Source organism: Podarcis muralis, chromosome 7, assembly GCF_964188315.1.
Source record: "Podarcis muralis chromosome 7, rPodMur119.hap1.1, whole genome shotgun sequence".
In the NCBI taxonomy this organism is placed as follows: Eukaryota; Metazoa; Chordata; class Lepidosauria; order Squamata; family Lacertidae; genus Podarcis; species Podarcis muralis.
In genome coordinates this window covers 11,340,359-11,365,193 of record NC_135661.1, presented here as the reverse complement: position 1 = coordinate 11,365,193, position 24,835 = coordinate 11,340,359, and the positions used below count along the sequence as shown (strand labels likewise).

Sequence of the window (24,835 nt, the reverse complement as noted above, 5' to 3'; positions counted from 1 at the left end):
CGCTTCCAGCAGAGAAGCTGCGCGCAGCTCCGGGCGGCGGATGGGAAGACCCCCTCGCGGGTTTTTCACGCCTGGAGAGCGCCGGTTCGGAGCGGGTCGCAGTCTCCGCTGTTGCCGGCCGAGCAGGAGCGCCGAAGAACCAAGAGTGGGCGGGGACGAAGGGAGACGAAGCCGGGAAGTGACGGAGGCGACAGAAGGTAGTGGCGCGCGTCACTTTCTATCCGAGGCGCATGGAAGCGGAATGAAGCGGCTGGCAGAGAATCGCCGGGGGGGGCGTAATGAGGCTGAACTAATAATTTTCTTAAATTATTGGGGGGGCAGAGCCCCCCAAGCGAATTTTTGAGGGGGCTCGGGCCCCCTCAGGCCCCATGGAGTCGGCGCCTATGAACTCTTGCCTTAACGAAATGTGGAGTTTTAAAAATCCTAGACAGAAAACTAACATCTCAGGATTGAAGCCTGGGCTGGAACACTTCTTCTCCCAGACCCACTAGCTCTCTGTGTGCAAGGGGGGAAAATGAATACAAATGATGAGGATGAAAGACCAGCAGGGCCGTCTTTAGCATATGCGGCGCCGGGGTGCAAATATCCGCTCAGCGTCCCCAAATTACCACGGATGGGGGGGGCGAAGCTGCGCACTGCCAGCCACTCTCCCCCATGCCGCTGCAAGAGAGCAATCCCCACAGAGGCTTGGGAGGGAAGCTGCCTGCCCTCCAGCCATATAGTTAGTGGGTGTCACAGTCCGGTTCATGGGCGAGCAAAGTCCCGGCTGGGGACGTCTGGACTGGGGGCAAGATGGCGGGGTGGGAGCAGGAACGGGAGTCCAGAAGCCAGGAGTCAGAAAGCCAAGAGTTGCGGGTCCGAGGGTCAGGAAGCAAGGAGTCACGAAGTCAGGGGTCCGAGGTTCAGGAAGCAAGGAGTCACAAAGTCAGGGGTCCAAAGATCAAGAAGCAAGGAGTCATGAAGTCAGGGGTCCGAGGATCAAGAAGCAAGGAGTCAAACGCAGCAAGGCAGGGAACGTGTTGCTATGGCAAAGAGCCGAAGGGAAAATGCTGACCTTATATCCCTTCCCGGCTCTTGCCTCCAGGTGCTGTGAGTTACCAATCGGCCTCACCTGTGGGGCAAGAGCATTGCCTCTTCAGAACAAGAGGCAGGAGAGAAGGAAGTCGACGAGTGGTGTAGTGGATAATGATGACGTGAATATATAATACTAAATGGAATACACACACATGTGGACCAGTGACTTGTCTAAGGTTCCATCATAATTCTGTAGCTGAAGTTGGATTTGAAAAGTTTTGGACTTTCTGGTTTTTATTTCACAGTCTGGGTAGCGATATGGTCATAGCGCTTTGCATGCAGAAGGTTCCAGGACCAATCCCTGATGGCACCTCTAGGCAGTCGTGGTAGTAGCACTGAGAGCCAGCGTAGCATAGATTCAAGGTACAAGAAAGGAAACTCCGACTAAACACCAGAAAGATCTTTCTGACAGTAAGAGCTGTTCAACTGTGGAACAGACTCCTTTGGAAAGGGGTGTGTTCTCCTTCCTCGGAGGTTTTTAAGCAGAGTTTGAGTGGCCATCTGTCATGGATGCTTTGGTTAAGATCTGTGCATCGCAGGGGCTTGGTCTAGATGCCCCTCAGGGTCCCTTCCAACCCTACAATTCTATGATTCTATGGGGCTTCGGTGGGGCGTCTTTACACCGCTGCATACACTGCCATGGATTTTTAAATTACTTTATTTAAGTTATAAATTTTCTTTTCTTTTTGACGGCCCCTGCAGGAACCAGTCCTCAAATGAAATTATAGAGCAATTGTTGGGAGGTCATCAGGCCTTGACCTCCCATGACCTTCCCAACCCAACCTTGGGACTTGGAACAGGCCCTGACAGCTGGCAAGGCGACAGGATGGCCATTGTCTTGGTGGGCAGGTCACAAGTTGTGTTGGTTTGGAGCAGAAGTTGGTGCTGATCCTGGCTAGAAGAGGGAGATGCCGCCACACAAGTCGATGTCCAGAATGAGCAGATTGACGCCTGCACAGCCCTTGCCTTCAACCAAGGGGCGGGGCCCTGAAAAGGAAAAGGAAGTTTTCCATTGTTGCTTTTTATTCACTTTTTATGGAGAGCCAAGCAGGAGTCTCGAAACACTCTCTCAGAAATGAAATAATCTGTACTTCCAAACATGCGTGAGAATAATAATAATAATAATAATAATAATAATAATAATAATAATAATAATTTATTTATACCCGCCCATCTGGCTGAATCTCCCCAGCCACTCTGGGCGGCTCTCAATTGAATGTTAAAAACAATACAGCTTTAAATATTAAAAACTTCCCTAAACAGGGCTGCCTTCAGGTGTCTTTTAAAAATAAGATAGCTGCTTATTTCTTTCACATCTGAAGGGTGGGTGCCACTACCGAGAAGGCCCTCTGCCTGGTTCCCTGTAACTTGGCTTTTTGCAGTGAGGGAACCGCCACAAGGCCCTTGGCGCTGGATCTCAGTGTCCGGGCAGAATGATGGGGGTGGAGACGCTCCTTCAGGTATACAGGACTGAGGCCGTTTACACAGAGAGAACCTGCTGGATCAGTTTGCATCCTGTTCTTACAGTGGCCAGCCAGATAGAGTACATCAATGGGAAACTCGCAAACGTGACCCGTGTGATATCACCAATATGCTCAAGTCTAATCAATGCATGAATGGGTTAATGTCATACAGTAAGCTGGCCTGCCAGGCTTAGCTAGGAGGTCATTCCCCCTCACCTTGGGGGTGGGAGGCTTATCAAGCTCTTTGTTCTTTCACTTTCCCACCATTTCTTCCACCATGTGAACCCTACTGGTAAGGAGTTCTGAACTGGTTGTTCCAAGCTCAGACCCTATGGCTTCAGCAAGCCATCTTTGTGTTTCTATACAAATAATTTAGGAACATTCACCACTTTGGAACTTAATTTACTGCCTGTGTTTTTCTAACTGCTATATGAAAAAGCACATGAACCTGACCTTTGAAAAGTCTGTAAGTATACCTTTCTTAACTTACCAAATGTGTGGTCTCTTTCTATGCTAGAGAAGTGGGAAACTTTGGAAGCAACTTAGAAGAGGGTATTTTTAAAGGTCTAACAGACTATATTTCAACATTTTACTTTGCTACATATTTTGCGATTTTAACTCTCTGCTGGATTTCTCTCACCAAAGAGTACTTGTCACAAATCTGCATCTTGGCATCCAGGGAAGTCGCCTTTTTCTACCTATACAGTGGTACCTCGGGTTAAGAACTTAATTCGTTCTGGAGGTCCGTTCTTAACCTGAAACTCTTCTTAACCTGAGGTACCACTTTAACTAATGGGGCTTCCCGCTGCCCCGCAATTTCTGTTCCCATCCTGAAGCAAATTTCTTAACCCGAGGTACTATTTCTGGGTTAGCGGAATCTGTAACCTGAAGCGTCTGTAACCTGAAGCGTCTGTAACCCGAGATACCACTGTAATTTATTTTTTAAAAAAACAAAGAACGAAAACCAAATGCAGTAGCAACTCTACTCTCCTGGGGTTTCCTGCAGAGGCAGACTTTGGTCTTTAAGATTTCAGCAGCGCCCTGTGCAAGGCAAAAATTCACACACACCCCACACACCTCGCCTTCTGTTCTGCTCAATTCACTACGTCATAGTTGCAATGCCCTGTGGCACCCCCTAGGTTAAACGCCCAGTGCAAGGGAACCGGTCGCACTGCCCTAAATGTGCCTCTGTTTCCAGCAAGTGGGATTCAGAATGATTGCCACCACCAACCATGGAGGCAGAGGGTAATCACTGTGGTTAGTAGCTACTGATAGCCCCCTTCTCCATCATCCCTTTAATGCTGTTCTGATGGGACAGAGTAACCCAGCACACCCTAGGTCAGGCTTCCTCAACCTCAGCCCCCCAGATGTTTTGTGACTACAATTCCCATCATCCCTGACCACTGGTCCTGCTAGCTAGGGATCATGGGAGTTGTAGGCCAAAAACATCTGGAGGGCCGAGGTTGAGGAAGCCTGCCCTAAGTTTTTATGAAGGGGGCTCCTTCACAACATGCTGCCTGCCGTCAGTGCAATGGGATTGATGTTTCCTTTGCCAATTTAGTCCCATTGCATGCCATGTTTTAAACTGATTTTAAGCTGTATTTCAGGCGATTGCTGGATTTTACGTTTTTAATGTATTATGTACTTTGATGTTAGCCGCCCTGAGACCGGTTTGGCTGGGAAGGGCGGGATATAAATAAAATTTATTATTATTATTATTATTATTACAGTCATACCTCACGTTGCGTCCGCTTCAGGTTGCGGCTTTTTGGGTTGCAGACTGCCGAAAGACGGGTTACTTCAGAAGCGCTGAATTGCAGCCCGCGCATGCGCAGACGCACAGACACGGGTTGCGGACGCTGCGGGTTTAGAATGTGCATCCTGCATGGATCACGTTCACAACCCGAGCGTCCACTGTATTATTATTATTATTATTATTATTATTATTATTATTATTATTATTAATTATGTGTGGAAAATGGCAGACTTGTCGCCTGCTCATTTAGGGCTTCCGCCCTTCCCTCCTTCACACTCAGTCCCCCCTGCCTCTGGACCAGGTGACTGTCCAGAGCTGAATGACATAGTTAAACCATGGAACTCCCTCCCACAGTGCTGGCCACCAACCTAAAGGTAAAAGGTAAAGGTACCCCATCCCGTACGGGCCAGTCTTGCCAGACTCTAGGGTTGTGCGCCCATCTCACTCTAGAGGCCGGGGGCCAGCGCTGTCCGGAGACACTTCCGGGTCACGTGGCCAGCGTGACATCGCTGCTCTGGCGAGCCAGAGCCGCACACGGAACGCCGTTTACCTTCCCGCCAGTAAGCGGTCCCTATTTATCTACTTGCACCCGGGGGTGCTTTCGAACTGCTAGGTTGGCAGGCGCTGGGACCGAGCAACGGGAGCGCACCCCGCCGCGGGGATTCGAACCGCCCACCTTTCGATCGGCAAGCCCTAGGCGCTGAGGCTTTTACCCACAGCGCCACCCGCATCCCGGCCACCAACCTAGGAGGCTTTAAAAGAGGGTGAGACCAATGGAGTTACCAATGTAACATAAAGACCTTCTCAACGCATCACTACAGAAGCCGTTAAAACGTGTGGCCGTCCCTTAAAAACGTTCTGAAATTCTGGCCCAACTCACTTTGGAACTCGGTAGCCCAGTAAGTAGTCATGCCTCCACAAATCGCTTGGGCGGGGGCACCATAGTCAGCGATGTTTGTGACCACCTTGCGAGAAATCCCATAGCTTCTGTGAAGGGTGTTCAAGGGGTGCCCCTGGGAACAGAAACAAACAAAAGGACAGATCCATTCATGCCTAGGTCCAGGGGTGCCAACTTGAATGAAGTACAACAACTTAGAAAGAGTAAAAAATTTGAGGTCTTAGAATAAAGGAAGACCTCGTTTTTGATTAGATTAGAATGATGATATGGATTTATTTGTAGATGTGTGTTTTTGTTTTTTGTGTTCTTTTTTCTCTTGTGTTTTTTTCTTGTTTGTACTGCTTTATTTTGGATTCAATGTTTGTAATTTTTGTTGTAATTTTGCATTGGAAATAAAAAAAATAAAAAATAAAAAATAAAAAAGTATCGGGGGCAGGGAAGTGCAGGCACGCGCCCACACACCCACACACACCCACACGAATGAGAGAGTCTGTTTGTGTGTGTTAGATTTGCTTTCATATCAGTAGTTTTAATGCTAGAAAGCCTGAGAATGGTTAAGAGATGGTACGGTTTCTACCTTTCTGTTTGCCAATAGCCACTCTGGGCAGTCACAGGGGAAAGCTGGGATTAAAAAATTGGTACCTCTCGAACATTCGTATTGTTATATGCAATGAAATAAAATCATTATAACTGAGGGAAGACAATGTTACTACCCCCACCCCCCAATAACAATACTATTATGGGATTGTAAATGGAACCTCCCAAATTGGCCACAGTGTGTTTATGTTTATTTTTAATTCAGTTGTATTTTCCTCCTCTCTCTCATTCTCTTTCTTCTTGTCTGTTATTGAAGTATGTGCTCTTTTTTAAATCAATCAATTGGTAAATAAAAGTTTAGATAAGTTTTTTATAAGCGTTTTCTCTTTCACTACAGGTTTTTAAGCAGAGATTGGCTGGCCGCCTGTCCGATACTTTTGCTGTGCATTGCAAGGTGATCCTTTGGGGATCCCTGACAACTTTACAAATCTGTGATTCTATTATTCCTCCCACTGATTTCTGCCCCGCATATTCCTTCATTGGAGGGGGCAGGGCACCATTTGGATTGCCCCACATATTTGGGGGCCAGCCCCAGTTTTGCATCTCCACCTTGACGTACCTCGTGCATCATGCTCTCGAGATTTGAGATACTTGGAAAGCTTTGCCGATTCATCCTGGACATGACACATAGCCTCCTGAAAGGCATGTGATAGATGACAACCCCCTGGGAGACACAACGGCAAATATGTCACGCGAGAGAGGAAAGTTCAAAATCAAAGAATAAAATGAGGACTCAGTACAGTACTGAAAACCCACAACCCCATAAGAGAGAGCCAGTGCCAGCCCCACAAGCGCCAGTGTGGAATAATAGTATTAATAATAATAATAATAATAATAATAATAATAATAATAATAATAATAATTTATTTATATCCCGCCCTCCCCAGCCAAAGTCGGGCTCAGAAGAAGAAGAGTTTGGATTTGATATCCCGCTTTATCACTACCCGAAAGAGTCTCAAAGTGGCTAACATTTTCCTTTCCCTTCCTCCCCCACAACAAACACTCTGTGAGGTGAGTGGGGCTGAGAGACTTCAGAGAAGTGTGACTAGCCCAAGGTCACCCAGCAGCTGCATGTGGAGGAGCGGGGAATCGAACCCGGTTCCCCAGAATACGAGTCCACCGCTCTTAACCACTACACCATACTGGCTCTCTCAGAACGGCTAACAACAGTAAAAATAACACAGTTTACATAAAATCACAATCAATCAATTAAGTGAAATACATTCTAAAACCAATTCATTCTAAAATCAATTCAGAATCAAATTAATGGCAACCATTGGGCTAGAGTTCTGTGAGGATTACCAAAGGAGGGAGTCAGGCTGTGCCCTGGCCAAAGGCCTGGTGGAACAGCTCTGTATTGCAGGCCCTGCAGAAAGATGTCAAGTCCCGCATGGCCCTAGTCTCTTGTGACAGAGCATTCCACCAGATCGGGGCCACGGCCGAAAAGGCCCTGGCTCTGGATGAGGCCAGCCTAACCTCCCTGTGGCCCAGGACCTCCAAGATGTTTTTCTTTGAAAACCGTAAGTTTCTCTGTGGGACATGCCAGGAGAGGCAGTCCCGTAGGTACGAGGGTCCTAGGCCGTATAGGGCTTTAAAGGTTAAAACCAGCACCTTAAACCTGACCCTGTACTCCACTGGGAGCCAGTGCAGCTGGTATAGCACCGGGTGAATGTGATCCTGCAGCGAGGACCCCGTAAGGAGTCTCGCCACGGCATTCTGCACCCGCTGGAGTTTCTGGGTCAGTCTCAAGGGAAGCCCCACGTAGAGCGAGTTACAGTAATCAAGTCTGGAGGTGACCATCACGTGGATCCCAGTGGCTAGGTCAGGGTTAGAGTGTTGGCCCAGGACCTGCAAGAGTCCAGGGTTCGAATCCCTACTTGGCCATGAAGCTCCCTGGGTAACCTTGGGCCAGTGATTGCCTCTCAGCCTAACCTACCTCACAGGGTCGTTGCGGGGGATTAAATGAGGAGGGGGAGAACCTTCGATTCCTTGGAGGAAAAGGTGGGATATGAACGCAATGAAATAAAATAAGATAATAATAAAATAAGTGGTAGACACCAGTTTATGCGGGGTGTATAACATGGCTTCTGACTGCACCCCTCCCCAGTGGGAGAACCATCTTTTCCTTCATCTGAGGCAGCAAAATGCACCCCTTTCAGGAGAGTTTAACAGAGTGGCGTAGCGTGGGGGGTGCCAGGGGTGCCGGCCGCACCGGGCGCAACATCTGGGGGGGCGCGAGTCCAGAGGGAAGGGACAAGTTCCTTCCTCCGCCGGGCTCCCCGCCGCCACCGCCAGCCTTGCGCCCTAGCGCGCACGTGCCCCCCGCCGCCGCTGTGGCTGCGCTCCACTCACTGCTCGCAGGAGGAGCAGCCGCTGCAGCAGCGCCGCCGCCACCACCGACGCCTGGCCGGGCACGGGCAGCCTCCGCACTCTGCCGCTGCCGCCGCCGCCATCCCCTCGGCCCAGCCACAGGCGGCGGCTGCTTCTGCCGACTGGGAGGGAGGAGAGCTCCGAGGGGCCTCGCCGCGCCCTGCCCTCCCCAAAACCCTCCGAGAGGAAGCCGGCGGGCGGGCGAGGGTCTCCCGGCGGAAGGGGGCGCCACTGGCTCCGGCTCTCAGCGCAAGTCTCAGCCGCGGGAGGGGGGGCGAGGACGGAGCGCGGCTGGAAGCTCCCGGAAACGGCCGGGAGGAGGAGAGGCGCTCGCCAAGCCCAGATCTGGAGCTCCACCTAGAGCCCAAGGAGAGGAGTGGGCGGGGAGGCACCCGAGGGGAGGGGGCTTCGGCTGCCTCGGCCCGCGGGGGCTCCGCAAATAATAAATTCAATAAATTCCTGCTGAGCCTTTGGGGGGGGTCCTTGGCTCCTTTGCTCGCCCCCAGCCCCAGTGGCGTAGTGTGGGGGGTGCAGGGGGGGCTGGGCGCAACATCTGGGGGGGCGCTCGCACTCGAGTGCTAAAATCCATGGGTTAAGGGGCGCAAATTACTTGCCTTGCCCCGGGTGCTGACAACCCACGCTACGCCACTGGTTTAACAGGTTTGCCTAGCTGCTGCGGGGAGATCCCACCCCAAGACAAAGTGAGTATCCAACACAGAGTGAATAGCTTTGTGGCTGAACGGCTTGCTTTGAAACTTACGCTGTTGTAGTCCACAATGGCGTTGGTGGAATGCCTTCCAGAGTAAATGTTGAAGGCAGCGACGTTGGTGTTGTGGTTGATGTTGACTGTTTGGTACACGGTTCCTCCATCGTTTCCCTTGTTTATGAGCTGGATAGCCTAGAGACAGAGATCCACCGTCAGACTCCTACCAGGCACTTTGGGGAGACCAGAAAACAAGATCCTGTGGTCCAGCTAGGAGGGACTGGCCAGCCAGATGCATTGCTGTCAACTTACAGATTTGAAAATAAGGGACCAGCAGCCTCGAAAATAAGGGATCAACAATTACCTTGATAAAATACATATTTTGTTGCGTGCAAATGGCTTTAGATACCTATTAGGTCCATAAATTACCATATAGCATATATTCAACACACAAAAAAGCAACAATTTGTTGTTGACAAAGGACAGCTGGACATAGAAAGGGCCCCATTACCTTCAGTAGTAGCTTATTTAAGGGACATCATCAATAAGGGACAGCAGCAGGACATGGCGCTGGGATAAGGGACTGTCCCGCCAAATAAGGGGCATTTGACAGCTATGGCCAGATGGGTGGGGTATAAATAATAAATTATTATTATTATTATTATTATTATTATTATTATTATTATTATCTGCTTAACTGGAGATGGCCAGGGACTGAACTTCGGACAGACTTTCCTAGACTGGTGCCTCCCCCTGTGAAATATACTCGGACTGCATTCTGAATCCTATTGTTCTAGGACCAATCAGACTGCTGCATTTTGGATCCTATTCAACTCAGTACATAACACCCTGCCACCCAGATATTTTAGATGACAATTCCCATCACCTGAGCCAGCATGACTGTAGGACGCTGCAGTGAATCAGAGATGCAGCCCAGAACATCCCTGGGGGAGAATATTCTTTGGTCAGGGAGTCGTAACAGAAGAGCCCTGGTCACCTGATCTTTGACATCATTTCAGGCATCCTTACAGATTCCTGGAAGTAAGTGGCTCATTTATCGCCAGCTGGTAAATTCACCGCTGATCTGAGATCCGACCTCATCCCAGGGACTTCTTAACTCATATGACAGGTTTTGACTAACCGATCTGTCTCAGGCAAGTCTTGCAAATGGAGACACATGGCTTCTGGGCAAGACTGAGCCCAGTTCCTCCCTTTTTTACTTAAGTTTGTTGTGGCATTTGGCCTATCTATCTATCTATCTATCATCTATCTATCTATCTATCATCTATCTATCTATCTATCTATCTATCTATCTATCTATCTATCATCTATCTATCTATCTATCTATCTATCATCTATCATCTATCATCTATCTATCTATCTATCTATCTATCTATCTATCTATCTATCTATCTATCTATCATCTATCATCTATCTTCTATCTATCTATCATCTATCTATCTATCTATCTATCTATCTATCTATCTATCTATCTATCTATCTATCTATCATCTATCTATCTATCTATCTATCTATATCTATCTATCTATCTATCTATCATCTATCATCTATCATCTATCATCTATTTATTTCATAAAATGTGTAACACCACTTGATCATAAAAATGCACAAACACATAAAACCTCAAGAGAGGTTTACCAAAAATGATAAAGCAATAACTTATCCCTAAGATAAATTGGGAGCAAAAATTTAAGACATTCAAGCATTTAAAATAACAATTGACTAAAAACAGATCAAAACAAGCCACTTGTGCATGCAGAGGTTAGCAGCAGGAGAGGTTTCGGGGCAGGAAGGCAGAAATGGGAGCAAAGTTGGCTACTTACGTTGCTGGCAATCGCTGAGTGAATAAGCAGCCCCAGGAGGCTGGCAAGAAGAATCTGCAGAGCGGAAGGAAAATAAGAGGGTCAAATTTTAAATTGCCAAGTACACATTTCCTTTGTCTGTGAAAGACCAGCTTGAATAGAACACTTATGTTTATGTTGTAAACCACCCTGTGATCTTTGCATGAAGGATTAATAATAATAATAATAATAATAATAATAATAATAATAATAAATGTGTTGAACATTGCAATTTCATTTTAAAAAAGCATTTCGTTTAAAATTAATTCAAGGATTTTTGTGCAGTGTGGTGAGATTTTATACAATATACTAATGATAATAATTCCACTTGATTCCAGAAGTAAATAAGAGCGTTTGGCTATCGCAAAAACATAAGAGGTTGTCGTCCTGTTTGTGGATACGACTGTCTTCCACTGTCTTTTTACTTGAACATTGTACTTCTGATGATAATGGCATAATACCAGTTTATTAATATCACCAGAATGCCTACAGTGAAAAATAATATTTATAATAAATAATAATAATAAATTGAAATTACATCTATTTCTTGGTACTGTAAAAGGGCCATTCTTGCATTACCTATTGCTTATACAAGTTATGCTGGTTGAATATGTATTTTGCTATTTTTAAAACTAATAAAAAATATTTGAAAAACTAAAACCTTACTACTACTACTGTTTGCAAATGAATATATTTTGCAATGGCAAGGGATGTTCTGTATCTCCACTGCTCCTCTCATTTCATGAAACAATGTAAAAGGCCAGCTGATTCAGATCAAATCCAGAATCAAATCCAAAACCTGGTTCCATAGCATAATGTTTTTCATAATGTTTTTCAAGCCTGTGTATCCTCCAGCGAAAATAGGGACGTCCTAAGGAAAAGCGGGACATTCCAGGGTCAAATCAGAAACCAGGACAGCTTCTGTAAATCTGGGACTGTCCCTGGCGAATTGGACACTTGAAGGGTCTGGGTCTGCAGGGATTCCTAAAAATGAAGGCTGCCTTGGACCAGACTATCAGCATTTCCTGGACAAAATGCACTTGTTGCCTTGTAGTGGAAATGATCAGGGATTCGGTTATTTGAGGAGACCCAAGAAGTGATGTTTTGAATTATGGTGCTGGTTTTGAATGATGGTGCTGGAGGAGACTCTTGAGAGTCCCATGGACTGCAAGAAGATCAAACCTCTCCATTCTGAAGGAAATCAGCCCTCAGTGCTCACTGGAAGGACAGATCCTGAAGCTGAGGCTCCAATACTTTGGCCACCTCATGAGAAGAGAAGACTCCCTGGAAAAGACCCTGATGTTGGGAAAGATGGAGGGCACAAGGAGAAGGGGACGACAGAGGATGAGATGGTTGGACAGTGTTCTCGAAGCTACCAGCATGAGTTTGACCAAACTGTGGGAGGCAGTGGAAGACAGGAGGGCCTGGGGTGATCTGGTCCATGGGGTCACGAAGAGTTGGACATGACTAAACGACTAAACAACAACAATAAAAGAAGTGATGACCTTCACAGGTACCAAAAGACATTTAAAAAAACCAGCTGGTGAATAGGGGCAGATGGAGCCCACAAGTCTTAGAGTTCCACCTCCTTGAAAAAACCTAGAACCCTTATGGACTACACCTGCTTCCACCACACACCTGTGAGCAACTGAGTCTTCAGCTAATTTGGCCTGATCTCTGAGCACCTGGTGACAACTTTGTCCTTAGTGAGAGCAAAGCCCAAGAGATGGACATCTGTACTTCACCCTTGAGATTGAAATTGAGGAAGGTACTCACAAACATCTTCATGGTTGTGGCTCCAAACTGGAATCCAGCCCAAGATGGGTAAAGAGCAAGGAATCTTCAGACCTTATATAGCTAGCTGTGAGAATTATGCAAATACACATCACTCTAATCAAACATTTATTTTTCTCATTTGGGTTTTATGGGAAGCTCGAGAGAAAGCTAAATATTTTTTGTTACATATTTACATACGAGGCTGAGTGTCCTCTCTAAGTAAAGATCCCTACGGCAGGGTGACTTATGGCCATTTCTTTGCAGTGATTTCTTCACTCTTTTCTCTGGATTCCGACCAGTGTAAATGTAAGATTGGAAAAAGGAGGAGCTGAGGGTCCCGAAATTGACTGATCCTTCCATCCTTACGCTTGACGCAACCCAACAGCTGCCTCTCTCTGCCACCCGGCTTGTGGGGTACTCATAGACCGTGCAGGTGTGTGGAGACATCCCAGGCCCTTCTGGAACTCTTGTGTGGTTCATTGAGACACTTAGAAACAAGTTCCTATCCCTCTTTGTTTGCAGAGATATAAGGAAAAATGCACAAGCAGTTAATAATAATAATAATAATAATAATAATAATAATAATAATAATAATAATAATAATAATATATCCCGCCCTCCCTGGCCAGAGCCAGGCTCAGGGAGGCTAACACCAATAAAATTACAATAAAACATAATGGGGGGGGACCAATTTGTTTTAATAGTAGCCCATAAATCAAAACCATAAGGGGAAGGAAACATAAGGGTCAGACTGAGTCCAAACCAAAGGCCAGATGGAACAGCTCTGTCTTGCAGGCCCTGTGGAAAGATGTCAAGTCCCACAGGGCCCTAGTCTCTTGTGACAGAGCGTTCCACCAAGTCGGGGCCAGTACTGAAAAGGCCCTGGCCGTAGTTGAGACCAATCTAACCACCTTGCGGCTTGTTGTCATTTGTGGACCTTAAGGTCCTCCGCGGGGCATACCAGGAGAGGCGGTCAATTCCTCTACAGTACTAGGAAACTCGGGGCAAACTGAATGTGATGGTCCTCCAATATTACTAGCTAGTCCTTGTACTGTCAAATTTTAAAAATACTGAGTAGCAGAGGGGTCCTTTTCTATAGGACATTTCTGAGTTAGAATTCAAATAAGCCTCAGCCCAACCTATAACCTGCAAAATTAAGGTTGGGTCACATCACATGGCTGATGAAAGCCAATCCTAGACATTTTCATGTACAGTTGTACCTCGGGTTAAGTACTTAATTCATTCCGGAGGTCCGTTCTTAACCTGAAACTGTTCTTAACCTGAAGTACCACTTTAGTTAATGGGGCCTTCTGCTGCTGCCGCGCTGCCGGAGCACGATTTCTGTTCTCTTCCTGAAGCAAAGTTCTTAACCTGAAGCACTATTTCTGGGTTAGCAGAGTCTGTAACCTGAAGCGTATGTAAACCGAGGTACCACTGTATTGTAAACTGCCTGGATGCAGCAGAAATCAGGGAGCAATTTTTCAGCAATAACTCCTCAAACCCCTAAACCTGTAATTCAGCAACCAGGGACCGTACTCACAAAAGATAGCACCCAGTTTAGAAAGAGCACGAAGAACTCTCCCCTTGTGTTGCTGGTACGAGAGCCTGATGCTCAATCACAGAAACAATAAAACTCCATCTTTCTCTTAAAACAAAAAAAACTTTATTGTCATTGCTAAGAATCCCAAAGTGTGGCATTACATCATACCATTTGACTGGGAATTTGCCCTTAGTGAAGGTGCAAGGAGACAGAGGCACCTCCACCCTCTTCTGATTTCCTGAGATTGAAAGCATTTGGTATTTAGTGGGCAATCATCCATGGGATTCAATTCCAAACTTCAAACAATGAATGCTTGTTGTTTGCTAAACAGAGTTTACTCAGAGATGAGAGAAAAGTCCGGACGTGTTTGTCTTCAAGGTGTGGGCCACAGATGATCTCTTAGGAGTGAGGCAAATATTTGACCCAAGTGTTAGAACCAGTCCTTCTCATGGGTCAACAACACACCATCCGTTCAAAGCCTTCTTATCCCACTTTAACCAGTGGTAGCTTCCCTCCCCCAAAGAATCATGGGAACTGCTGTCTGTTAAGGGGGCTGGAAATCGTAGCACCGTGAGGAGTGAACTACAATTCCCAGGACTCTCTGTGGGAAAGCTATAACAGTTAAAATGATATACATTGTTTAAACATGCTTTAGGTGTATGGCCTTGGCTTTGTTGGTGCTGGGGACGTGGGTGGCGCTGTGGTCTAAACCACTGAGCCTCTTGGACTTGCTGATCAGGAGGTCAGTGGTTCGAATCCCTGTGACGGGGTGAGCTCCTGTTGCTCTGTCCCAGCTCCTGCCAACCTAGAAGTTCGAAAGCACGCCAGTGCAGGTAGATAAACAGGTACCACTGCAGCGGGAAGGTAAACTGCGTTTCCGTGCGTTCTGGCTTCCGTCATGGTGCCCCATTGCGCCAGAAGTGGTTTAGTCATGTTGGCCACATGACTCGGAAAGCTTTCTGTGGACAAACGCCGGCTCCCTCGGCCTGGAAGTGAGATGAGCGCCACAACCTCATAGTCGCCTTGGACTGGGCTTAACTGTCCAGGGGTCCTTTAACTTTTACCTTTTACCTGTTGATGCTGGGCTCTCTTCCACGCAGGGCCTTTCAGAAGATTTGCTGTCTTTTGCTTCCTTCTTGGCTGACCAAAGACATTTTGGTTTGAGAGTCAAAGAATAAGATCATGCCCACCCATCCCACATGCAGAGCACAGGTCTGAGGGCAACAGGCTTGGTCAGAACCCATCTGGAGTCCTGTGTCCAGTTCTGGGCACCACAGTTTCAGAAGGATCCAGGGTCTGAGAACCAAGCCTTATGGAGGGCAGTTGGGGATGTTCAACCTGGAGGAGACTGGGACCTGCTCCTGTACTCCTAGTTTGCCAAATGAAGGAGTAGCCAGTTCTCATAGGCCCTATATGCCAATATTTCAAAGCACTCCACCAGGCCTTAATTGGAAGTGGACATTCACCGGTTTCTTACTCTTTTCACATCAATGTTCCCCTTGAGGATAAAATTCATACCATTATACTGTGGCAAAATTCCTCTCAGAGGTGGTAAAAATCAGAAACCAGTATGTCCAGCCTAAAGCTCCTCTGTTGGCTGCCAAGGCTGATCTTAAAAAGGTAAAGGTACCCCTGCCCGTACGGGCCAGTCTTGACAGACTCTAGGGTTGTGCGCCCATCTCACTCTATAGGCCGGGGGCCAGCGCTGTCCGAAGACACTTCCGGGTCACGTGGCCAGCGTGACATCACTGCTCTGGCGAGCCAGAGCCGCACACGGAAACGCCGTTTACCTTCCCGCTAGTAAGTGGTCCCTATTTATCTACTTGCACCTGGGAGTGCTTTCGAACTGCTAGGTTGGCAGGCGCTGGGACCGAGCAACGGGAGCGCACCCCGCCGCGGGGATTCGAACCGCCGACCTTTCGATCGGCAAGCCCTAGGCGCTGAGGCTTTTACCCACAGCGCCACCCGCGTCCCAAGGCTGATCTTACACCTTAATAATTGTTGATACATACTAAGCAATCTTTAGACCCTGCATCAGGGAGAAGTACCAGTTGTGTGGGTCCTGGGGGGAAGTGCACCAAAGTTTAAGTTAATGGAGACTGGTGCATGATCAGAGACTGTCACAGACCCAATTTCTGCACTCGCTACCTAATGAAGATCACCTTTGGGTATTAATATTGGGTTCAGGTGTGACATTGATTCATGAGAAAAACATGAGAAAGCCACTTCTGCCATTCAGAGGAGGTAGAGTTGCTGGCTTCACGTCCCCACCACGCGCGTGGTGGCTGGAATCCAGCCCCCGTTTGATTGGGGAGATTCCTGGCTAATCAGCTGGCTCTGGGGGTGTGGCCCTCCTTATTTAAACCAGGACGTGGCCAGGGATCTCCCTCTTTGCCGCCTGGCAGCTGTTCCTGCTTTCCCCACCCTCCCACCCTATAAGGTTGTCGTTCCTTGACCTTGCTATGGACCTTGGTTGGTTGCCGTTGAGGGGCCTGGTAGGAATTTTTTCCACTTGGCAAATTGGCACCAGCCACTTGGTTTTTGCCTACCTCGTAGCAAATCGTCACAACTTTCTTGGTATTGGCGGTTAGGCATTGATAAAAGGTAAAGGTACCCCTGCCCGTACGGGCCAGTCTTGACAGACTCTGGGGTTGTGCGCCCATCTCACTCAAGAGGCCGGGGGCCAGCGCTGTCCGGAGACACTTCCGGGTCACATGGCCAGTGTGACAAGCTGCATCTGGCGAGCCAGCGCAGCACACGGAATGCCGTTTACCTTCCCGCTGGTAAGCGGTCCCTATTTATCTACTTGCACCCAGAGGTGCTTTCGAACTGCTAGGTTGGCAGGCGCTGGGACCGAACGATGGGAGCGCACCCCGCCGCGGGGATTCGAACCGCCGACCTTTCGATCGGCAAGCCCTAGGCACTGAGGCTTTTACCCACAGCGCCACCCGCGTCCCCTTAGGCATTGATATAGTTCTGTAATTGGAAGAGGGAAGGTAACGCCATCACCTGCCCCTCATATTGAAGGGTAGTCCAATAAAGGATTCCAGGGGGCAAGGCCCTGTCCGAAGCCTATGGAGGTGAGGGCCTAAGGCACGCCCCCAATCGGTGGCCCTGGGGGAGTGCCTAGTTGATGTGCATCAGCAGGTCTCCCCCTACTGGTGGTTAACCCTTCAAGCGGATGGGCTGAAGCCAGATATAGTCGGTTAGGACCAATGCGTAAGCCAATACCGCTCATCACCTGTAGCCAATAAAGTTGTGGCCTTAATTAGCCCATTAACCTTAATAATTGTGTCATTATTTCCACTTGGGGGGGGGCGGGAATCTGCCACGCAATTCCCTGCCTTCCAGTTGCAGTGCCTGCCAGGGATCCAACCAGGTCCCATTCAGTCAACGTTTCTGCCAAGAGTGGGTTGGAGACCGATCGGTGCCTGTGCCAGTCCTTAGAGTCATCGCTGCAGCAATTGAAGTCTCCTCTTATTATGGTCGCCCTCTTTTAAAATGGTCTAATTTTGTTAGTGTCTTCTGGATAAAGTCTTGTTGTGCTAAGTTGGGTGCATAGAAACAGGCAGTGGTGATTGGATGACTGCCTATGACGCCACAAACAAAGAGGTAGCTGCCTGCCAGCTCTGCCAAATTTTCCTCAACACTCAGAGGGCAGCGCTTTCTTATCAGGACAGCCACAACTCTGGAGTTGCTTGCCTATCCAGGGTCCTTTCAGTAAGCCTCCCTCTGGTTCCTGCAATGTCTAGATGTTCCCTCCACAGGGCTGCCTCTACTCTGACTCAGGTCCGCATATGCAAATAAGGAACTGAAAGTGACGTTCAGTGATTGGATAGTTACAGAAAGTTGTTACTGTTGCTTTGTAGCTGAGCTCTATATAAGCAGGTTGGCTGAACCCTTCAGTTCAGTTCTGTTCTGGCCTGTGAATAAACAAGAGCTGTCTGAAGAATCACTGTGTCGTCTGATATGTTCACCCACAACTTAACAGGGCTGCCTCTACTCTGACTCCCCTCTACCGTTGAAGGAGAGAAGCTCTATTGTTTGACTTGGAAGAATCATGGTAATTTTGGTAGAGGTGTGGATAGGAGACAGTTAATTCCTAGGTAAGCAACTCCTTCTCTATTAAAGATGGCATTTTTCAAGAAACTCAATTTTTCTGCTGGGCTTTTAACTTGAAAATCAAGCAACATAAACTCAAACTGGGTAATCTTGGGGGACACACACACTCTGTCTCAATCTAGCCTACCTCACAGGGTTGGGGAGAGGATAAAATGGCCGATCAGGGTGGGATAGAAATGTGACAAATACATAATGAAGAGAGACTTTTAAAATTCTAGGCACATTTTAATTGGCAATCACTCCAAATGCAGTAGTTTTTTTCCCTCATGCTCCAAGCGTAAGATGAAAAGGAAATGAAGAAAACCCAGGGTGAGAAGCGGTTTCTTTCATCAATGGACAAACACTGCGGTGGGGAAAAGTTGGAGGTTTATTAAGACATCCTTTCTCCCCCACAAAGGCTGATGTGCAAGATCCAGAGGATATTGGCTTTGAAGCAGGCTCCTGAACTTTCTCCTGGAAAGAAAAAAATTGGAACAGATAGCAGGTATTGGGGTGGAATTAAATCATTTGATTTATTAATTTATTTATTTCAAAATATGTTTGTTTTTAAACAAATACATTAACCATTAAGCACTTATCAAGCAGTACAGTTAATAATGTGTTTGTTTTAACTGTTGTCTCTAGACATCCACTAGTACCTTCAACCAACGGCGTAGCGTGGGTTGTCAGCACCCGGGGCAAGGCAAGTAATTTGCGCCCCCTAACCCGGGGCAAGACAAGTAATTTGCACCCCCTAACCCCTAACCTGCCGCCGTTGCCAGCTTCTTCTTGCTGCTGCCTGGGCTGGGATATTTACGGTAAGGTAGCCACGGTGGCAGGTCCGTGTTAGTTGATCTGAGGCGAGTTGCCGCTGGCGCTGCCGCCCAAACGACGCTTGCCCGGAGGAGGAGGAGGGCAGAGAGGTGAGGAAAATGCAACATGGCCCAGCAGCTGCAACAGCGGCGGCGGGGCTGTGAGGAGGGGCTGCCTGGCGCGCCCTCCGCGGCCCTGACGCGCGGGGACTGCGGCGAGCGCTGAGAGCCGCTGCCAGCTCGTCGGTTCCGCGAGACATGGGGCTCTGCTAGAGCCTGCGCCCGAGGCTCTTCGGCGACTCCGGAGGCAGCGAGCGCCCCCCCCCAGATGTTGCGCCCGGTGCGGCCGGCCCCCCTGCACCCCCCACGCTACGCCACTGCCTTCAACAGTCAACCATATTACTTGATCAAACCTCTCCACTGAGAATATTGAGCGGTTGGTGTACAAGGTCTTGACTTTGGTCATTAACATTCTTAATGAAAGGGGTCAATGTTTCTTGGAAGGTGAGACCCTCAGACATTGCTGCATCCCAGATATTATTTTCCCACATGTTCCGCGGTATTTGGAACACGGGAACAGATAGCATCAGACAAGGCATTTGGATGGAGTTAAATCATTTATTTAATGCATTTATTTCCCACCCTTTCCTCCAAGGAGCTCCAGGTGCCATTCCTGATTCTCCTCCCCCATTTAATTGCCACAACAACCCTATGAGGTAGGCCAGGCTGAGAATGACCGGCTCAAGGTCACCCAGTGAGCTTTGTGGCTGAGGATTCGAACCCTGATTTCCCAAGTCCAAGCCTGACACTCTAACCACTCTGCCACACCAGCTCTCATGCACTTTATAGAACCCTGCAGCTCATGGTACATCGAGACAACTGATGCTGTTTTTATACCAGTTCAACCACTGTGCCATTCCAGTCGCTTCAGTGGGGCTGCAATGATCAACCAGGGCCAACAACAGAAGTGTGGGAAGGCTATAAGATATATTTCATGTTCTATGCACAACCAATTCTGAGTAGCACTTTGCGGAAATGTGCCGTGAACAGAGTATTTCTACGGACATTCAGTCCTGCCCTTTGACAGTTCACCCAATTATGCGCAATCACATTAGAAGGTTTCCGTAAGTGAACCCCATGCGAATGCAACAAAGTTGTTATTTGATACTCACTATGTTGTACTATCTCCTGCCAACCTAGCAGTTCGAAAGCACATCAAAGTGCAAGTAGATAAATAGGTACCACTCTGGTGGGAAGGTAAATGGCGTTTCCGTGCACTGCTCTGCTTCGCCAGAAGCGGCTTAGTCATGCTGGCCACATGATCCAGAAGCTGTATGCCCGCTCCCTCGGCCAATAAAGCGAGATGAGCGCCGCAACCCCAGAGTCGGCCACGACTGGACCTAACGGTCAGGGGTCCCTTTACCTTTATGTTGTGCTACAGATCCAAGTTTAATGTTCCAAGTGTACAATTCGTTCAGTTCATGGGTGTGCTTGCATTATTGATATGTCATTAGGATCTCAATATTTTCATCAGGTCTGCATATTATCATATTTATTATTAACCTAAAACTGAGGCTGCACATTTTTTTTTATATAGAGTCTGAAGATTTTTAGCCAGCTGCCCAATCAGTTATCTCAGGGTCAACTTGTTCCTGCAGCAGGAATACACTCTTTGCACTCTGCAAACCCTTTTCAGTTGAGGACTCACCTGCGAATTCATAAGCAGCATAGGTAGGGATCCCTCTGCACAGGGCTTCAATGTTCTTCCCATATGGGGCCAGGTTAGTGATCTTCTTGGGAGTAACCATGTAAGTGAGGTTCTTGGGTGCCGGCCCTTTGGTACGATCCTTCTAAACAGGGGGGAGCAACAGCACAGAATTGAAAGACGGGACTGAGTGGGTCATATGCATTTCTGTGACCATTGGTTGGAGAATTAAGGCCCCAAATTCAAATTAGCAGAAATCTTGAAGGACAACTTTGGATGTACTCATATTATTTCAGGAAATGCAAATTTAGTCGTTAGCTGTTGAAGGCCTTATTCTTCAAGAACTTGTCTAATCCTCTTTGAAATCCACCCAACAAGGCTCCTCTTGGCTTTACCTGTTTTTCCTTGATGGCTTCTGGAAGAGTGGTCACATCTGGCATGACATTTCGATTCATTTTGGTAAGAATGCAAGATTTCTTGGAGAGGATCCGGGTTGCCATGTAGCCCTGTCCAAGCAAAACAGCAGTAGTCAGATGAGCATTATGCAGGAAGGGACAATTCTGTCAATTTTACTTTCTTTCAGTTTTCCAGTTTTAAACTCGGCTCACCCCATTACTGCCTCAAACTCACAACTTTTAAAGAAGTAAAAAGTTTTGCATACAATATTCCCTAATCTAGTGCAATTTTATATATACTGTTCACTAATATAAAGGAAAAGGTAAAGGGACCCCTGACCATTAGGTCCAGTCATGGCTGACTCTGGGGTTGTGGCGCTCATCTTGCTTTATTGGCTGAGGGAGCCGGCGTACAGCTTCCGGGCCATGTGTCCAGCAGGACTAAGCCGCTTCTGGCGAACCAGAGCAGCGCACGGAAACGCCGTTTACCTTCCCGCCGGAGCGGTGCCTGTTTTTGCACTTTGACGTGCTTTCAAACTGCTAGGTTGGCAGGAGCAGGGACTGAGCAATGGGAGCTCATCCCGTCGCGGGGATTCGAACCGCCAACCTTCTTATCGGCAAGCCCTAGGCTCTGTGGTTTAACCCACAGCGCCACCCGCATCCCATGTTCACTAATACACAAATTTACAAATTATATTCCCTCAATTTATTTTTGCAAACTACTTTCAGTAGGGTTTTTTTTCTGCAATTGACCACTATATAAATATTATGAAATAAATACATGCGTTTTGTGCAGTTTTGGGATGAAGAACTGCATTATGAAATCTGCAGAGCTGTGCCTCATTTGGCATATTGCCTTGGGAAGTAGTGATGAGGCAGATCTGCATAAAATGTGGAACTGAGCTTCAATTCACCTCCCTCCCCAATACTGCATACTCTATTGTTCTCATACCATTTCGGAAATCACAAATTCGATCAATTCATATTTTTTTATGTGAACTAAACTGAATTCCTTCCTTATCCCAAGTAAAAAACCCAAAGGCATCTGAATGTGTGGGTGCTCCTTACAGTGCCGTAATCCCAGATGTTGTTCCAGGAGTGCCAGCCATTGTTGTTGTCTACGTTGACCACCTGCTTTTGGTTGTCAATGCTCACAGACTGATGGGAATGGCCCCCCACATTTCCCTGGTTCTTTTCGCTGATATTCTTGAGTGGGGAAAATGAAGAACAGCAAGACAGTCAGATTTTCAGTGTTCCAGATTTCGCAATAAACATTTCTTTGTAAATGCAGAATAGAACACAAAGTGGACGTCCACCTCAGTAAGCATGACTGAAGCCAGCTCTCAGGCACAGTTCAGTCTGAAACATTATTTTTCTCAAGCTGCGTTTGGAGATGATAGAATCCTAGAAATGTAGAGTTGGAAAGGACCAAAGGGTTATCCAGTCCAACCCTCTGCGATGCAGGAATCTTTGGAAGAGCACCCGGCTCCTTTCCCTCAAAATCTGGCAAATCAGCCAGCCTACGCAAGGCTCAAGAATGTCCCCATAGCTGCTGTGCCCACATTCACAGTGCAAGAGGGTCTCACCATGCAGAATTCTACACCAAGATATAAGGGCAGCCTCAGAGCACATCCAATTTCCAGCTTCTAAGAGCGGCAACAAGACAGAAATAATGTAATGAGAGCAGTGTCTTTAATCTGTCTTAGTACTTACATTATCGGCTAAGGTGGGGGCTAGGAGAACGCCCAGGAGTGCAACACTCAGAGCCTGGAACAGATTTCAGAAGAAGAGTAGCGTTACATGACAGTCATCTTCTATTTATAATCAACTCGGGTTTTTTTTTTTTAAATTAAAACACAATCTCAGTACAGTATTTAGAATACAATAGAACCTCGGGTTAAGTACTTAATTCGTTCCGGAGGTCCGTTCTTAACCTGAAACTGTTCTTAACCTGAAGCACCACTTTAGCTAATGGGGCCTCCCGCTGCCGCCGGCGCACAATTTCTGTTCTCATCCTGAAGCAAAGTACTTAACCCGAGCTACTATTTCTGGGTTAGCGGAGTCTGTAACCTGAAGCGTATGTAACCTGAAGCATATGTAACCTGAGGTACCACTGTACTTTGAACTAATCTACAAAAAACAGCAACAACTCAGGCTGTGGATCCAGCCGTTTCTCGCTCATTCCTTTGCTGCATAAAGTGCCTTTACTCTTTGCCTCCTACTTTGGACTTCCGGCAACTAGAGATGGATTCAAGCATGCACTGGCTATCGAATTATTCTGAGTAGGGCAGAGAAATTTCCCAAGTGCCTTGATTTCCAATGGCCATTGGAAGGCAGCCAACTTTGACATTAGGATTCCATCTGCAACACCCTATGTACGTTCAATTTTCCAGTAGCTAGAAGGACAGTTGTGTTTGTTAGTGCATGGGGGTTACTTCATGTTTTAAGATTAGGACCGCAATCCATCACAGAGTTAAGAGCTCTTAAGCACAGCGGCTCAAGAGCATTCATGGGAAGGAGGGCTGTTTCACCATGAGCGTGTTTCTTGCATATTCCTCAAGGAGCTGAAGCCCCCCAGGTCTACATATGATGTAGCAGATTTATTTTATGTTATTTGTTGCATTGCTTTTCCTCCAAGGAGGGTAAGGTTCTCCCCATATCATTTAATCCCGAAAACAGCCCTGTGAGGTACGTAGTTCGCTGGGCGACCCTGGCCTAAGCTACCTCACAGGGTTCTTGTGAGGATGAAACGGGGGGTGGAGAATCATTTATACCACCTCGAACTCCTTCAGAGAAAAGGCAGTATAAAATAAATACATACATAAATGAAATCTAGAAATTGCTTCCCACAAAAAGAAGAGGTTTTAGGGATAAATCGGGTTTTCCATCGCATGGGCTTTCAGTAGAAAATGAAAAGTTCTGTATACTCACAATCAGCTTCATTTTGTCGCTGGAAGAGGTGCGGGATCAGCTAAAGAGGAACCCTTCCACTTTATATACTCTGGTTTTCAAATATTAGGTGTGGAGAGTCTGGAGGGGTAGGGCCCCCTTATCACAGTGGGGCTGGTCCTCCTCAGACCTGGGGCGTGTATGCGAAGGACAAGGAAACCGGGTGACGCCTTACTGATAAGCCACATGAGGCCGATAAAAGATATAATCAATACACTTTTTGATAACATTTGGTTGCGCAGAAGGAATGGGTGGGAGGCGTCATTTTAAAACTGCTGAATTAAGACCGAGTTTAATCCCACAAAACAAACACAGCTCGCCTAGTAAGCCTGTTGTGTGAAATGTCAAGTAACATTCCAACATCTGCCTTGATCAGGATGGGCAGAAATCTGGATTTTTTTTACATTTTTAAGTTCCATTCTTGTGACTTTTTCTTTTAGTGTGGCATTCAGCTATGTTTTACTCAACGGAAATTAGTGAACATGACTAAGTTAGGACTGTTAATTTCAGCGGGTCTACTCTGAGTAATCCTAGTTGGCTGTCACCCCTAGAGACAATCTAATTTTCAAGACAATCTAGAGAAATTAGTGAACATGACTAAGTTAGGACTGTTAATTTCAGCGGGTCTACTCTGAGTAATCCTAGTTGGCTGTCACCCCTAGAGACAATCTAATTTTCAAGGAAACATGAATTTAACACGAGAAAACATTCTGAGGTCTGTTGCTCCAATGGCTACAGTTCTTTGTCTTCCCTGCTCACATCTTTAAATTGATATGATTAATTGATCCATGCATACACAAAAACTGTTTGCGAAGGTCAACAGCCTCTTCTGTT

The 24,835-nt window shown here is 47.1% G+C and overlaps 2 protein-coding genes across 2 annotated transcripts; both read right to left on the bottom strand.

The window, feature by feature from the left end:
- Nucleotides 1-1,797: 1,797 nt before the first annotated feature.
- On the bottom strand, nucleotides 1,798-10,768 carry LOC144328295 (gastrokine-1-like; the record flags this gene model as incomplete). The annotated part of the gene is made up of 5 exons (XM_077930947.1): nucleotides 1,798-2,061; nucleotides 5,174-5,306; nucleotides 6,348-6,452; nucleotides 8,919-9,056; nucleotides 10,706-10,768. Coding segments are annotated over 5 exons (531 nt in total), but the record flags the coding sequence as incomplete, so codon positions are not given.
- Nucleotides 10,769-18,385: 7,617 nt separating this feature from the next.
- On the bottom strand, nucleotides 18,386-23,995 carry LOC114603413 (gastrokine-1). Its single transcript, XM_028742393.2, has 6 exons — nucleotides 23,984-23,995; nucleotides 22,766-22,819; nucleotides 22,121-22,258; nucleotides 21,053-21,163; nucleotides 20,661-20,802; nucleotides 18,386-18,614 (listed from the first exon to the last, which is right to left on the bottom strand). Exons 1-6 carry the CDS (start codon nucleotides 23,993-23,995, stop codon nucleotides 18,532-18,534), a joined length of 540 nt encoding a protein of 179 aa, XP_028598226.2. The 3' UTR covers nucleotides 18,386-18,531.
- Between the last annotated feature and the right edge of the window lie 840 nt (nucleotides 23,996-24,835).